Below are 17,641 nucleotides of genomic sequence, written 5' to 3' on the forward strand. Positions count from 1 at the left end.
AAACTACAGTTCCCAATATTATTTGGGGGGAGTCGTATGCATACAGCCTCAGGCTTCAGCTGCATGTAAAGTCAAATGAACCTGCGAAGGTCAGAGGTGGAGCTGGCTATGCTCCCACTTTCCTTTTACATGCATTCACTGTTAAGTGCTTGCATCCTTTATATTTAAAGCACATTCAGGTAAACACATTTATGCTAACATTAAGAGATGTGCTTCAGAATGGCAGATTCAGCCAAATGGACGCAGTAAAATATGGGCTGATTGCCTGTAAATAAGCACAGATTCCTGTTTACCAAGGGGTAGCTTATCAACATTGATGTGTAACCATTTCTAAACTGGTTGTCTACATCTTCTTGCCATGTGGCAAAGAGACTCCAGCTACACTCCTTTTATTGCCTGGGCTTCTTACAAGATACAGCAATGTGATAAGGTTTTTCTCACCACACAGCAAGATCACTGGCTTAATTGTGCCAACACTAAGTCACTATTTGGCCAGCTGCCCTCTGTATTCACCGCACGGCTTGGCTGACTCAGAGTATGCAGCAAAACAATTGTGTCAAGGCTGGCATCGTAAACAGGAACATAAAGTAGCTGGACAGCAAAGTGAAAATGGGTTGGGATAAACTATCGGGAAAGCATGATGGAACAGACGTTTAATTTCCATTAATGATTAAACTTACATTACTGCCAACAGAGGACGTGAGGTCTGGCAAAATATGGAAAGTATTTTCTTTTTAATGCCCACATCTCCCTGAAGTGTAGAATCTAGCACTCTGCTTTGGGGACATTTTCATACACGAGATTTTTGCAGCTTGCCCAATGTACAACAGCTGTGCCAATGACTTGAGAGCCAAGCAAACAATGCGTTTTTCATTATTTTTCTCTCACACTTATAAAGAGACTTCAAACTTGACCACAAACCATGTTACAGGGAATCACTTGCGTTCTGGGGGCACTTTCATACAAGAAGCTCAATAGTAAGAAGTCAATGTGCCCTCTATTTTATCCTTTTTGTAATTTGAAGGGGACACTGCCTGGGTTCAGACCTTCCACACCTACCCCTTCCGTTTCCTGCCCGATGCATTCACACGTGCACACCGCAAGTCAACAACCGCTCTCGGCAAGCGGCCTATACGGAAAGGCAAAGGCTCTCCGTGCCTGCCTGCACGTGCCATCAGGGGCTGTAGGAGGAAACGTCTGGACCTTCCCTTTTGATCTCCCTGGAAGAGTGACACGGGATCACGGGAGGCGAAAATGAAAGTCTTGAGGAGAAGGGGCAGAGAGAGAGAGACTCGCCTTGCAGCATTCAGCGCGGGCTTTTACGGACGGCGACAGCCGGAGGAGGAGGAATCCCTCCTTGGGGAGCTGCGGCAGGCGCAGCGAGAGGTGGAACCGGCCGCCTGGCACGCTGGGGGCTGGATCCCCCGGGGGAGGAAGGCTCCCCGCCGGAGAGGAGGCGTGGCGCTGGCTCCGGTCCGGGTACCGCGGGAAGGCACCTGGGAGCCCTGGGACCAGGAGATAGGCAGGGCTCCCGGGGGCGGGGCAGGGTGGAGACCTCGCGGCTCCGGCGCCTGGATCCGAGCGCGCCTCGGGGATCGCGCCTTTCCAGGACCAGAGGAGAGCCCGGGAGGGCGCGAAGGGGGCGGGCTGCGAGGTCAAGAGGTGAAATCCGCAGCAAGCAATAAGGAGAGGAGCAGCCGCAGGAGCCCGGGCAGGCATTGCGATAGCCTCGCTGCTGCCGTCAGCGGACGATCCCACCATGGAGGGCAGCTGCCACCCGCGGCTGCTGCAAGAGCAGAGCAAGGAGGAAGCGGTGGAAGCCTGGCTGGATGACCACGGGGACTTCACCCGCTCTTACTTTGTTAGGAAAGGGACAAGGTAAGAGCCACGCCGCGAGGGGGACGCCGTCGCGCCAGCAGCGCGGGGTAGGTGGGTAGAGATTTCCCCTCCCCTTTCGCTGCTCGCCTGGGAAAAAGCAGGAGCGAAGCCTCGCTGCAAAGCTGGAAGCAACAAACAAACAGGCGCTCTGTGTTGCTGCCCGAACCCTTCCCCGTGCAAATAATTCTCCTGGGTTTCTCTGCGGTGCAATCTGTGCCGTCGCTTGGCAGGCTGTTGCCCAGCTCCAGTTAAGATCTCTCCCCCACCCCGCTTTTTGGCTCGACAGATGGAGCCGTGACCATTCCCTTCAGCGCCTTGTTAGAGCTACATTCTGTCCGGAGACTGAAATAATGCACGCTGCAGGTAACGTTGAGGCGTCTGTTGAGAGCGCTTCCGAAGAATCCTCCCCCCGCCCCCGGCGCCAGCAAAGCCCTGAAAGAGTTGGATACAACTTTTGCTAGATGCGCGCGAGACTAGATCCCTGCGCGTAAGGCCGAGCTCTCCAGCACGCAGACCACGAGGACTGAGCGTTAGACTTGCTGCTGTGGGGCTAATTTCCAAGTCAAAGTGCATAGGAGCGGCCTGCTCGACTTGAACGCAGTTCCATGGCATCAGAGCTCCAGTGAAAAATGTTTAGGATGCCGCTCTTTCGGAGTAAACACCCTGTAGAGCTAGGATGCAGTTCTCGTGCGCTCTTTCTTGGGAAGTCTGGAGTAATCCTCATTCAGCTTTCAATAAAGAAGCACAGGACACGCCTGTCAGTCCACTTTTGCAGCCAACAGGATATGCAGATCCCTTAAGACGGTGTGTTCGCATATCGGCTTCCAGTTCCAGTGAGGGTTACCAGCTATTTACTTTAAGACCTACCCGTTTGTTTTTTAACGGGTTCCTTAATCACATCTCCATATAATGCAAAGGGCTTTCTTTATTTTAGGACATCCCAGTTACGTGGGATCCTAGTGAAGATTCCAGTGGGTTGCAATCTTCCCTTGCCCTTTTTTTGGGGGGGGGGACAGTTTGACAACTGTAAAAGCGAATGGGATCATTTTTCTCTTGTTTGCAAACTCCAGCCATCCACGGGCTGGTGAAAAGCTTTAGAATTCTTGGATAGGGAGACATTTATTTGAGTATATTGAAGCTGTTGGATGATAGGATTGTGCTTCAGTTAAACTGTCCAAGGGTCAGTAAGGGAGAGTGAGTAGAGCCTGTGAATTGCCATGTAGGCAGGACCTAAGATCTGGGGTGGGGGAACCAGATGTTGCTAGACTACAATTCCCATTATCCACAACCATTGGCTGTGCTGGCTGGGGCTGATGGGAGTTGGAGTCCAAGAACATCTGGAAAGCCACAGAATCGCCAGTCCCAGCCTAAGGAAAATTAAGGCCAATATTGCAAATCAAAGGTTATATGCAGCTTTCATGTTTTGAGAATTAAATCCGCTTACTTCCTTATATTTAATACCCCACCTTTCAACACAAGGTGGCCTAGATGTTGTTTCCTGGCTGCCACTCATCCAAGTACCGGTAACCCTGGGAAGCTGGAGTAGCTTCAGCAGAATGGTATTCCCAAGTGCCTGCAGACCACACCCAAGGACAGGCTTTCATTGGGGGCTTGGCCACGGAAGCCAAGGCCTTTCTGCTGAGCTAAAATGGGTTTAGATGTGGGGAGGCGGGTGGAGGGCGCAAACCGTGGTGTTTGGCGGAGGTTTGGGAGCTGAGGAAGCGGTGCCTCCTCGCTTTGCTGCCAAGCGATGGCTGGGAGGAGGCGATCCTTGGCGAAAAGTTCGTAGCGCAACTCTGCAGTAAGTTTACGCGGAGAAGCCCCTGTCGGCGAACGAGGCGTGACCCCCCGCTCCCCGCCAGGGGGCAGCGCTGCGCTACACGCCGCTCCAGTGACAGCCCAGCCACGACAAGAAGTTTTCCCTGGGAATTTATTCTCCGCCAGGGTGGGTTTTATTTTGCCTTTTTTTTTCCCCTTCCCCTTTTTGGTGTATGGGGGAAGGACGGGTGGGATGTTGTTCCGCCAAGATTTACTGCGGAGATAGAATAAAGCCGCGCGCCTGGATTTCCTCCTGGCTCCTTTTCTTGTTTGACATGCTGCCTTTCGGAGACAAAACGAGGTATATTACCCCCCCCCCTTCCCCTGGAGCGCCGAGGACCCGCTCCTCGGCCCGCGGGATCGCGGCTATTTTTAGAAGCGGAGTCAGGTTTCCATTTTGAGGGGGTTATAAACAAAAGAGCGTACGGGACGATGCACACAGAGAGAGAGGTTTCCAGAGCTCCCCGGTGGAGCTTGGCGGAGAGGCAGGCAAGCACGCGAAAAATCTCCCGGCCTCCCTGAGCTGTCCTTTGGGGCGCCTCCGGGATCGCCTCTTGCGTCGAGCTCGCCCTCCGCACCGCTCTCTCCAGGGCTTCACCATCTGCTGCTGCTCTGCTGGCTTCCCGGATCCCTTAAGCGGCGAGGGATGGGCTTTGCCTGACTTGCCTCGGCGGTGCCTCTCCGCCTGGGATGGTGCGGTAAGGCAAGAGGCTCCCATCAATTATTGACTCGCAGGTTGCTCGGGTCACTGCCTCCCATCTGCGTCTGGCAAGCTCCTCTTCCTGCTGTTTGCCTCTTCTTTTCTTTTTAAAAGGTTCTCCTCTATGCCCCCATCAGAGATTTCGAGCACAAATAAGTAAATAAATCAGAATAGGACTTTAACCTGGGGGCGGAGGGGGGGGCGAGGCTGAGATGCTAGCAGAGGTTTCATTGCGCCTGATCTGCAGCGCTTTTACTTGTTTGGAAGTAAGTTACTGCACTCCTCCTGCGTGCGGTTGGGATTTCTTGAAGCCCGCAGCATTTGGGGGAGGGGGGGGGAAATGCAGCCTCTTATTCACACCGCTGATACTTCAGCGGAAGTTACTTCCGTGTAATGTGTTGGGGGTTTATCCCCTGCAAAGGGGAAGTGTGGAAATGGGGTGAAACTACAGTGGAATAACGCTGATGCTTTGTGGTAAGAACTTTAGGCAGAAAATTAAACCCCAAACATAGCAGCTGTGTAATATTTGGCATAGGCTTTCAGAATCCTTACAAGCAATTTTATGTAGTTATAGGCATAATGCATCTAATGTATTTCAGGTCACAGGGTCCTATCACAGGAAATGGAAAAAGAATGGCTTTTCCTTCTTAACTGTTGGGGGAAAGAAATGGTTAAGTTTTAAATTATCCCTCAATTTCTCAAAATAACATTGATACCTGAGGTTTCAGTAATGTGCTAATTTACTTTAACTCTGTTAGTTGATTAATTGACTGAAAGGCAAACAATCAACTAAAACAGCATTAATTATGCTTTGGTGTATTTTATGTACAGCTATTTATATTAGCTGCATTCTGTATTATCAGGCGTAGACATATTTTATGCATATGTGATCCCAATTATGTATAGTTTAATTGTTCATACTACTTCCCATGCATAATGCAGTGTTACATGTTTTGCAGCCTAGTGGGATCTCTGTCTAGATATATATATAATGCTAGCATATTATAGGACACCTTTTCTTAATGTCAAACAGGGACCTTTTAAGCTACTCTTGAGAAATACCAGTTTTTCAAGCTAATATATTTCCTTTATAGGCTGATTATATCGATGTTACCTTTGAAGTAAGTCCTTCAGATTTGATTGTGGCTTAATCTGTGCAATCCTATAAATTTGTACCAGAAGCAAGCCCTACCGCATTTAGCATGGCATACCCCTTAGTAAGTGTGTTTAGATTTGTAGCCTTAGAAACTGAAAGTTGTTCCGAATTGATATAAAATTGTGTTGGCTCGTTGTTTTTAACCCGTGAAGATGGATGAATGGCCATTTTTAAATGCTGGGAATTGTTTTGTATTGGTCGTAAAGATACATTATTGGTAAAGCTTAAGTAAAATGCTATACCATATTCCTAACATGATCATAGTCTCCTGTTTTTAACTTTAGGGCTTGTGTAGGGCCTCTTTGAGGCTATACTGTGAGTTCAGAATTGTTAACAAAAATTGTGTATGTTAAATTTGGCAGAAATCAGTCTTCAAAACGTATTTTATAAACTTACATCTGTGAAATGTGGAAGGTGGTTCATCTTTTGTGTATCTGTTTGAAAGTTAACTGTTTGAAAATTAAAGGGTGTGTTTCCATCTTAAATAATCTTCTGAAAAGATACCAATTTGTGCATTTTATAATATTTCATTATGAAGTCATGATAATACCATGGGGGAGGCAGTTTGAAAGTTGTAGTCAATGCATCCGATTTAGTCCAAGGTCAAACCCTCCTGGCAAGGTATTCAGATATGTCCAGCGAATGCTCAGCAGCTTGTACTATATAAACATGCTAGATTTTTGCAGCAATTCTGAATTCTATCTTGATTAGCTGGACTTATGGGAGGCAGAGCTTGTCCTTTTATTCTGATAGCAACATGCTTTCTTATAAATGACAACAGCTTGGTGAGTGGAGTTATGAGAAGTTGGGAATGTAATTTTTTAACAAGTGGGACCTGTAAAAAAAAGTGTTGTGACTTGGAATGCTCCTGTTCAAGATACTCCATTCCATTCTCCAACCCTCCTAGTTTTCAGGCATTTTTTAACCCCTACCATCAACTTTCTGTGTCCACTGAGCATGCTCAGTTTTTGTTGGACTTGTTTTAGGGGTTTCCTCCCACTGCCAAAGGATTGTGTACTTCTGCAAGATTTGGGGCTCACCTGAGAATTCAGATACCTTTCTTGTGTGTGAATGCTATTGTTTTTTGACCCTTATTCAGAGAACTGATTGAACCAATCTCACCAAAGAGTTTCGTTTTGTCAATTGACCTACAGGTACTTACAAAATGAGTTCCTTACATTGCTTACACAACTATGGATTTGCAAGTATGGGCCGTCAAATCGGCAGGTGGTGTAGGGGAAATGAACATTCAGAAGCGATAGTTTCCAAGATTTGCTCATCAGGCAGGCGGGACATTGGAACTCAGACTTGGGACAGCTGCCCTTTGAGGAAAGGCTGCAGTATTGGGGCTTTTCAGTTTAGAGAAAGAAAAGCAAGTAAGGGGAGTAGGGGGCACATGAAAGAGATGCATGGTACAGCTGCATTGCAGGAGTTTGGACTAGGTGGTCGTCAGGGTCCCTTCCAACTCTACAATTCTGTGATACTATGGTTCTATGATACCTGCTTCTTGGGAGAAAAGCAATGACAAACCTAGACAGCATCTTAAAAAGCAGAGACATCACCTTGCCGACAAAGGTCCGTATAGTTAAAGCTATGGTTTTCCCAGTAGTAATGTATGGAAGTGAGAGCTGGACCATAAAGAAGGCTGATCGCCAAAGAATTGATGCTTTTGAATTATGGTGCTGGAGGAGACTCTTGAGAGTCCCATGGACTGCAAAAAGATCAAACATATCCAGCCTTAAAGAAATCAGCCCTGAGTGCTCACTGGAAGGGCAGATCCTGAAGTTGAGGCTCTAGTACTTTGGCCACCTCATGAGAAGAGAAGACTCCCTGGAAAAGACCCTGATGTTGGGAAAGAAGGAGGGCACAAGGAGAAGGTGACAACAGAGGATGAGATGGTTGGACAGTGTTCTCGAAGCGACTGGTATGAGTTTGGCCAAACTGTGGGAGGCAGTGGAGGATAGGCGTGCCTGGCGTGCTCTGTTCCATGGGGTCACGAAGAGTCGGACACGACTGAATGACTGAACAACAACAACAACAACATGGTTCTATGATGCATGGTATGGGGAAAGTAGATAGGGAGAATTTCTTCCTGCCTCTCTCATAACACTAGAGCTCAGAGCCATCCAGCAAAGCTGAACGTTATAAGGTTCAGGACAGACGAAAGAAAATGCTGCTTTGCACAGCACGTACCTAGAACTATGGATAGCTATCAAGGGGGATGGCATTAAAATAGGTTAGACAAATTCACAGAGGATAAATGGTCAATGGCTACTAACCACAATGGCTATGCTGTTCTTCTGCTCTTGGAAACATTATGCCTCCGAATTGCTGTTTCTGGGCTCACAGGTGGGGAGAGTGCTGTTCCGCTCAGGTCTTGCTTGCGGGCTTTTCATGGGGCATCTGTGTGAACAGAACGCTGAACGAAATGGGCCACTAGCTTAATCCAGTAGGCTCCTTCCAATGTTCTGTTCCTGGCACACTTTTTTTTTTTTTAAATTTCTGTCCTGTTTGGGGTTTGTCACAATCTGCACTTCTGCTAAAACCCACTATCTGCTGTGGCTGAAATTGCATATTGCATAATTAATTTCAATGGAAGGGAAACGTCAATAAGAATAATGAAGTAAACCATGCAATTATTTATGTAACTGTTGCAGACTAAAATATCTACAGCAGCGAATACTGCTGCTATTTGCTTGCGTGATTTCAGTGGTGTACATTTTGGCTTGGGTACAGTCACATGAATGATTGTGAAGATGGAGTCAGGGATAGATGTTCTAAACTACTAACATAGTAATGGTGATTTGTTTATGGGTAAATAAAAATGCATGAAACCCAATCCAGTCTGGGTTTACTCAACAGTATGTTCCACTGTGTTCATAGGGCTTACTTCCAGGTAATGGTTACAACCTCTGTGTTCTTGAGTTCTCAAACTTGGCATGTGCCAGCCTCATTTGTATAGAAAAGCTTCTGCGATTAATTTTGGAACAGTTTTGTCGAGAGTTCATGTATTCTGATCCCTTCCATATTATTCATAGGTAGATTTAATTATATTCATTGGGGCTTTTCTCCCAAGTATGTAGATAGGAGCGCAGCTTTGGATTTATAATATCAGAATCCCCACAGTATACTCTTCAAATGACATCTTCAGCATCAGAGGGATACCGCCTTCATGTTTTGTTTTAACTTTCTATGTTTCTGCTCATGGTTGTCACTTGCAGTTCATGTTTATCTTGTAATAAACTGAAGTCCAGTGCGAGGGCCTTCTGGTGGTTCCCTCACTGCGAGAAGCCAAGTTATAGGGAACCAGGCAGAGGGCCTTCTCGGTAGTGGCACCCGCCCTGTGGAACGCCCTCCCACCAGATGTCAAAGAGAAAAACAACTACAGTACCAGACTTTTAGAAGACATCTGAAGGCAGCCCTGTTTAGGGAGGCTTTTAATGTTTAATAGATTATTGCATTTTAATGTTCTGTTGGAAGCCGCCTAGAGTGGCTGGGAAAACCCAGCCAGATGGGCGGGGTATAAATAAATTATTGTTGTTGTTGTTGTTGTTGTTGTTGTTGTTGTTGTTGTAATACATTTAACTTATTTCACCCTAAGAGAACTAAGAGAGAGCTCTGGCATTGTATTTATAACAGGGCCTACTGAAGTTTAGGCTATATAAACAATTTGGGTGTGATTTTTTCCAGGCTATACATGTGCAGAGTACATTGTGTGTTCACAGTGATTACAAAAAGCCTGCTTGGCTGGGGGGGGGTCAGCAGAAGTTTGGGGTCACAGTCCCTCTTTTTTTAGTGAACAGACAGTTGTTTGGATTTGGGCTTAAAGTGCAGTGTACATAAGCAGTTCCACGCACACAGAACATGGGAAGGATCAAGGCCGATACTTTAAAAAGTATTCAGTGAGCTTTTGGAGGAGTTACTTTGTATAAAGATACTCCTCAAAACAATTATCTTGGAAACCCTTTTATTTTTTTATTTTTTAAAAGGCCATACAACATACTTGAATTAACAGGACTTCATAAGAATCCATGAGATCACACCAGGAACAGGGCTTGCTTTGGAAACTGGATCTGTGTTCCTGAATGTTTCACATTCCTCAGTACGAGTTATAAGGCGGGGACTGTTCTTTGGCATGATGACAAGGCAGTTCTTTTACAGAAAGCCCACGGAAATATGCAGGATGCACAGTAGTGCAGCTCTGGACCCCCAGAGTCCATAGATCTTGCTCAGAAGAAGTTCTTATAGAGTTGTGACCTTATCAACCATTTTGATACAGCGTAGCCTTTGCCTATCTGGGGCCTTCCAGATGTTTTGAACTATAGTTCCCAGCCCCAGCCAGCATGGCTGTGTTGGCTGGAGCTGATGAGAGTTACAGTTCAAAACAGATGATGGGTACCAGGTTGGCAATGGCTGATCTAGCAGTATGTTCTGGATCTGGGTTTTTAGCTTTTTCAGCCAGCAAAAAAAATGGCCAGCAAAATTATTGGCTTACCCTTCTTACCTGTAAATTGGAATACTAGGATCTTTCTTAAAGACATCCCTTAAAGATTGTTCAATGAGATGATGAATGAAAACCATCTCATTTTAATAAGAGTTTCATTAGTCATTCAGTACTCCTCACCTTAGCTCCTAAAATAGATGTTCAGCACTGTGTGGAAGTGTAAGGAGGCCACAAATAAATGTGCATGTTCATTTCTGCAGTGAAAACAGTGTGTCCCTTCCAATAGATAAGCGTCCCTAATATGCTGCTGGAGCTGAAAATATGTTGCTGCTTTTGTCAAGGGTCTGGATTCACTTGGGACTGAGAAGGGAGTGCAATTTGGAAAACCCTTATCTGGGAGGGTACAAACATCCCCTCTGGAGCCCTTGTCTCTAGGTCTGCCATTCTTCTCTGGCTGCCAATCACTTTATTTCAGCTTGCATCTCAGACAGCAGTTGATTCCATTTTCCTGATGTTTCTTTACATGATGCAGGTGGTTTTAGGGTGTCTCAACAGGTGTGGCTGCACTGGGCATCATGCTACAGGGGGCACCACAACAATGCTGTAGAATGAAGCACAATTTTAGTGTTGCATAGGGTGCCCCTGATATCTGAGAGCCCAAAGTCCGCCATTGTACTTGATAATTTCTGCATTTTATTTGATCTTTCACACAACAAAACAGCCACCTCTGGAAATCTAGCAGAATATAGTGGAATTTGGCGCTCATTTCTGTGTTAATTGTTTCCTCAAAAGAATCTGTTTGCAACTGTGCTAAACCAGAAAAATGCAGGAGTAAAACTGACAAAATTTAGGCAGTATAGCATCATACAGTTTTTCTGCAGTTTTCATGGGTGAATCATGGGGGGGGGGGGGACAGAAGTGCGTAAATGTTGGAGGAGTAGCAACATGTCCAGTGATGTTTGTTGTGTCACACCTGTTGTAAAAGAAATTTAGTGGAACATGCGAATGTATATGTAAAAAAAAAAAAAAACTCCACGGTTCCATATTGTAACAGGTATTGCGGTGTTAAAGGAGCGTTTGAAATCGGGATAGAAGTGCTAGTGTTGTTGTTGTTTAGTCGTTTAGTCGTGTCTGACTCTTCGTGACCCCATGGACCAGAGCACTCCTGTCTTCCACTGTCTGTCGCAATTTGGTCAAACTCATGTTGGTAGCTTCGAGAACACTGTCCAACCATCTCGTTCTCTGTCATCCCCTTCTCCTTGTGCCCTCAATCTTTCCCAACATCCGCGTCTTTTCCAGGGAGTCTTCTCCTCTCATGACGTGGCCAAAGTATTGGAGCCTCAGCTTCATGATCTATCCCTCCAGTGAGCACTCAGGGCTGATTTCCTTAAGAATGGATTGGTGTGATCTTCTTCCAGTCCATGGGACTCTCAAGAGTCTCCTCCAGCACCATAATTCAAAAGCATCAATTCTTCGGCGATCAGCCTTCTTTATGGTCCAGCTCTCACTTCCATACATCACTACTGGGAAAACCATAGTTTTAACTATATGGACCTTTGTCAGCAAGGTGATGTCTCTGCTTTTTAAGATTCTGTCTAGGTTTGTCATCACTTTTCTCCCAAGAAGCAGGCATCTTTTAATTTCGTGACTGCTGTCACCATCTGCAGTGATCATGGAGCCCAAGAAAGTAAAATCTCTCACTGCCTCCATTACTTCAAAGTAACACAGCCCCATCTCTGAATGCAGCCTTAGTCTTATTATGAATGAATGTGCTTTATTCACTTGGATTTTATTTGGATTTGAAGAGCTATGTGAACAATTGCCTGGATATATGTGGATATTTCTGCCCATCGCTGCAGGAAGGATAAAGTATCTGTAGAAATAGGCATTGCTTTTTTCTTTAAAAAAATAAAATAAAATGTTTAGGGGTACTCTCATTTTGACACAAGAAAATACCATTTTATAGTTCAAATTGGGGAAAATAAATACAGTAAATGTTCAAAAGTACAAAGATTCACAAAATGTTTAGGGGTATGCATCCCCCTGCGTCCGTCTCCCCCGAAAAAAGCACTAGAAATAGGGGTGCAGTTTTGCACATTCTTTGAGGGCAAATCCAAACTGAATTCTCACTAGGGGCAGGAAGACTGCAAATCACATTTTATATTTAGTTAATTGGCACAAAACATTCCTTAATAGGATCAACACTCTGTATCTGGAATATCACATATATTTAGCATATCACCCGTATTGGTGATATGAGCCACGAAATTGGTTCAGCTTTTGGTTGTTGACCATCAGTTACCTTGCAACTGTTTACATTCTATGGAAATTACTTTTTCCATTAATTGAAAAAGTTTATTAAGGGCGGGGGAGAATAGACATGCTAATGAATTATCACTTTTGTTTCTTTTGATCAGATTTATGAATGAGAAATGCAGATTTTAGCAAGAAGCAGTGGTGTAATGCTGAATTTGAAGTGCAGGAGCTTATAACTTGAGTTCTAAATTCTAGCAGCTTTTATATAGTTTGTCTGTCTGTCTGTGTGTCTCTCTCTTACACACACACACACACACACACACCCTTCCACTGCATCACTGCCACGAAGATGAGTCCCTGTCAGAATTCAATCCCTTTTGTGCCAGAAAGTGTGGTATTCTTTCTCTCAGTACTGAATATTATAGCTGGTTTCCATTATGCTAGTCCTGTTATTAATAACTCCCAGCTATGCAGAATCACAAGTTTATCTTTTCTGAAATGTTAGATTAGCATTTTTTGAAAAATGAGATTTGAAATTGCAAAATACTTATATGTACATTGCAATCCAATGTTTTGGGAGTGTTCCAAAGGTTACAGAGAGCTATGGTGATGGTGCAAGCAAGAGGCCAGTAGATTGATGGCTTTTAAAATTGTTTTTAGCTTTGTGCCCTTTGTCACACTGCCATGTTTACAAGTTCTCAGAAATGGTGAGGACTATGAACTTACAAAATTTGAGGATCATAGCAGGATTCCCTAAGATGTTGCTTCTAGGAAGGTCTGATTTTACTAATTTTTGTTTGCACTTGAAAATGCCATTTTAAGATCTCAGTATAAGCAGTTTCAAGAAAACAAATCCTACCCAAAAGTGTCTTCTGGAAGCCCCATCTCACATGACAACTGTCTGTATGTCATAATTGACAGTGGTTTCCTTTTGTTTGTTCATGAGCTTTTGTCACATGTGACAAGCAGGTCAAGGAATCACAAAATGCCCTAAACAGAAATTTAATTTTGTGTCAGGTAGCTCTAAGATTCCCTGAGAATGGTTTGAAAATATATAAAGCTACATTTGTGTTCCTCCCTTCCACTAAGGAGCCACCCAGAGTGGCTGGGGAAAGCCAGCCAGATGGGCAGGGTATAAATAATAAAATAAAATAAAATAAAATAAAATAAAATAATAATAATAATAAAAAGAGGTCACAACAACCCTCTGAGGTAGGCTAGGCAGAGAGACAGTCACTTGCCCAAGATGAGATAGAGCTGAATGGGGATTTGAATTCCTTTTAAAAACAAATTTCAAGACCAGTGCTCCATCCTCTGCATCTTATATCCAAGCATGTGCATCTGCAGTTTATAAAACAAGCAAGAATCTAAACCCATCTCATAGAAGTGGTCGTTTTCTTGCAGGCTATGAAATAACATTTTGGTTTTTGGCTCCGTTCTGCCATCTCCAGAGCTCTAATCAATCTCTGTACCAAGTCCTCTAGCAGGCAGTGACCCATAATTACAGTAGAATTGCTCTGTAATATAATAACGTGCCTCTGCCTGCAGTAAACCTTGGATCTGAGATAAAATGCACATGATGAATGGTGTGCATTTTTTTTAAAAAAAATCCTTGGAAGATATAAAAAGGGGAATCCTGCACGGACCAACTAGCACTTTCTTCCTTGTGCTATGTGAGACCGATGATTATGCAATAGGCACATATGTGATTGTGTTGATAGGTTTCAGAACAAGTTCCTGTTCTTGCTTTGACTGTTGGCAAAATGTCCTGTGATTTCTGATAAGTCGTAATCAACAGCATTTTTTATTCCTACAAAGTAAGGGCCATGGACTGAACTCTAGTGCATGAAAACCATATACGGTTGTTATTTGGCTTGTATGAGTGTGTGCCATTTGAGATTACGGTAACTCGTGCTAAGAATTAGTTCAGCCTTCCAAACCCGGTACCTTCCAGATGTTTTTGACTACAATTCCCATCAGCCCCTGTGGTCCAAATATATCTGGAGGACATCAGGTATAGGTGATCAAATTGTACCTTTTGAGTAGTTGTAGTTACACTTAGAGAAGAAAGAAAAGTGGAAGGGCATTTAACGGTGCTTGAAAGAATCTGCCATAAGAGTTAATTGCCCCTTCTGAGCAGAATTTTCATATATTTTGTCTGTTACTCAGATAGTAACTTGGTGCGTATCAAGCTCAGCGCTTACAGGTACAATTCAGCAGAGATGGTTCATGTATTCAGTGGGGCTTTCTTGTTGCTCGCTATGGAAAGGAGATGGGAGGGCCATGTGGCGTTCACCCACACTTCGGATTGGCATAGAAGGTGTTAAAAGGAAATAACCAGTAAGAACCTTGAGGGGGCGGAGTTATGTGGGCTATATAAACCCCTCCCGGGGAAGGAAGAGAGTTCTTTGGTTCTTAGTTCTTTGGTCTGGGGTTCTTAGTTCTTAGGTATTTTTGGTTCGTTAGTCTTTAGGCTTGTCGTTGGTCTTTAGCTAGGGGGCTTGTTGTGGGTATTGAGAGCCTGGTAGAAGGGTGGCAAGGGAAGGAGTAGGAGAAGGGGTGGGAGAATTTGTTGGGCACTGTTGTTAACAAGAACACAACCAAGAAATTACTGTTTATTCAGAAACCACATGCGTATGTACTAAACTTCAAATAAAACAGTTTTGTTCCAATATTCTCCTTGACTGAACTGAGTGAAGTAAATACCAGACAAACTGGTTGGTGGCAGCGGTTAAGTAATAAAGTGGTGAGTGCAGGTATCAACGGACCGTTAAACGTCTGGGGGACCTGTGCAGGTTGAGTGGACCGCCACAAGTGGTGGCTCAGCGGTGGGATCAAAAAGTCCAGTGACTGGAAAGAGAGGAGCAATACACCTGGAAGGGGGGAGAGGATAAATCTGGAAAGGATATTATCCCGTCCTAGGGTGTAATTGTGGAGACTTGATCACCGTGAGGCTGAGAAAGAATTAAGAACTGGTGATCTCAAAAGTTATTCTGGCAGAAAGGTTTAAGTTGTGGTCGGGGCAAAGTACGCTGGAAAAGGTTAGAGAAAGAACCTTAGGCGTGACTTTGAGACCATAGTCTTGGAGAACCTAGCCAGAAAACAGACAGAGAAAAACGTTCTTTTCTTTAATAGACTGTTCGAACTCCTATTTTTAAGAATATGCCACCCAAAAAGACTAAGAACCCGGTGAGGGAATCACCTATAGAAAGTGCTGAAGAGGAAAATGGGGACCTGCAAGGGGAACCAGGCTCTATTGAAACCACACCTGCGGGAGAGAGTCCTAAAATCTCTGAGAGTTTTGAAAAGTGGAAACTAGAGCAGGAATATAAATTGAGAGAGATGGAAATTAAATTAAAAGCTGAGCAGGAAAGGAAAAAATTAGAAGCAGAGAAAGAGGAGCGAATGAGGGAAAAAGAAATACAGTTTCAATTGGAGATGAGGAGATTGGAAGTGACTGCAATAAAAAAGCAGAATAACAGTAACAATACCAATGGGCAAACACTTGTGAAAATAGAGTTAACACGTTTCCCAGAATATAAAGATAGATACCCCACAAGCATTGCAGCAGCTGCACGGTTAGGAGATGAAATTAATGAAATCCGAGACTATGTGTATGATGGACCCAGATATGGGGGGAGGAATTGGGAGAACCATAAAAATAAAACTGAACAAAATCGAGGAAAATTTACCTCAGACTCCAATAAGGGGAATTACTCCTCAGAGAAGGGGCCCCATGAAAAGATATCCCTACAGTCAGGGAGTGCTGAGGGAAAAGTTAATAAACCCAACAAGACAGATCCCCCTGAAATCTTTTGCTGGAAATGTGGGGAAAAGGGACATCGGAGGGATGAATGTTGGCAAGGAAAAGAGAAAATAAAAAGTCCCACAACTACAAAGAAGACATTTTGTGTCCAGGCTGTAGAGCAGGGCCCAACTGACTCGGTTGTCATGGCAACCAACTGGAATACAGTTGAGCAAGGGCCTAATGAGGTAGCTGAGGCCAAGGTGCTACATTGTTATACCATCCTATATGATGAACACTTATTACAAAGTGCTGGGGAAAACATTTGGGTAGAGGGAAACAAATACTGTGGGCTGAAGGATACTGGCTCACAAATCACAATCCTTCACCCCGATATAGTAAAATCGGAGGCCATCATTCCCGGGAAGACTATAAGAATAAAGGGAATTTCCAAACAACCTGAGGTACTACCGATGGCAAAAGTTAAAATTGGATATCAGAGTTGGTCAGGGCAGTGGGAAGTAGCGATCTCTGAAGAGATTCCCACCGCAGTTCTTATTGGTTGGGATTTAGTAGAACATGTGCGGAGTGCTTTTATAGTCACCAGAGCACAAGGGAAGTTATTGTTGCCCAGGCCTGAACAAAATGATACAGTTGCTGTAACAACTAAGGAAGGAGAGCAACTGGGGGGAAGGGTGTTTATGGAAACAAGAGACACTTCTTTATTTCCCCTGACTAATAGTCAAGCCTCAAGCTTTGTGGAAAAATAAAAGGAGGATTTAGAATTAAAACTGTATTTTGAGGTGGCAGAGGTAAATAAAACATTAACTCCTGAGAGCCCAGAACAATTTAAGTTGGACCAAGGTTTATTATATAGAGAAATTCTTATCAACCCAGCAAGGGGTGGTGGTGAGATACAACAACGATTGGTGGTTCCAACTAAATATAGGGGCAAGATCCTGCAAAACACGCACAGCAGTGTGTTTAGCGCACCCATGGGGATTAATAGCACAAAATACCCGACATTCAGGATGGACGATGAAATCCATAGTGTCCAACTGAATGCCTCAAAGCCAGTTAAGTCACTAAACCATGAACCCAATCTAGACTACAGTAGGCACATTGTTGAAAAAGCCCGTGAAGTTGGTAAAGAAGGGTATACCTGCAGTGTGACCAGTGACCTATCCGTGAGATCAGTTAGAACAACTAGTCGTATTTATGCTAAACCATTCCGCAGTTGGAAATATAGAAAGAAAAACGTCCTGGAAGTTATAGCTGACATGGTGTCCCATCAACTTTCTATGAAAGTGAAAGTGTTTCCTACACTAGAGATTGTGTGGTGGGAAGATGGGTACCCTGCTGCTTACGCAACACAAATAAATGTCCAAGATAAACGTGGTTACACAGCGTTAATGTGGCCACCACAGCAAAGACTTTAAAAAGTAGTCTTCAAATTGCTCAAAGTGGGAACTGTTAAATCAATACAGAGCAAAGATGGACTGACAGCAAAGGAGATTGTTATGAGCAATAAGCAATCAGAGCTTTTAGCCTACTTTCATTAAGTGATCACGCTTGTATAGAAAGCTTCAGCAAGCTGACTAAAAAAGAAGCTATCCATAAACTTATGAAAACAGTTCCCAGTAC

At 44.2% G+C, this 17,641-nt stretch overlaps 1 protein-coding gene across 8 annotated transcripts in view; it reads left to right on the forward strand.

Annotated features, from left to right (window-relative positions):
- Nucleotides 1–1,463: 1,463 nt before the first annotated feature.
- Nucleotides 1,464–17,641, forward strand: part of PDE5A (phosphodiesterase 5A) — an 80,557-nt gene continuing 64,379 nt past the window's right edge. For 3 of the 8 annotated variants that reach the window (XM_033159841.1, XM_033159844.1, XM_033159843.1), the window contains exon 1: nucleotides 3,857–3,997. In XM_033159841.1, the coding sequence (XP_033015732.1) occupies nucleotides 3,870–3,997 (128 nt within the window). In that variant the 5' untranslated portion in view covers nucleotides 3,857–3,869. Of the gene's footprint in view, nucleotides 1,879–3,856; nucleotides 3,998–4,232; nucleotides 4,400–4,795; nucleotides 4,871–17,641 lie in introns of those variants that run through there. The other 5 variants (XM_033159842.1, XM_033159847.1, XM_033159845.1 and 2 more) reach the window with 5 other exon arrangements.

The sequence above is a fragment of the Lacerta agilis genome, chromosome 9 (genome assembly GCF_009819535.1).
Source record: "Lacerta agilis isolate rLacAgi1 chromosome 9, rLacAgi1.pri, whole genome shotgun sequence".
Lineage (NCBI taxonomy): Eukaryota > Metazoa > Chordata > Lepidosauria > Squamata > Lacertidae > Lacerta > Lacerta agilis.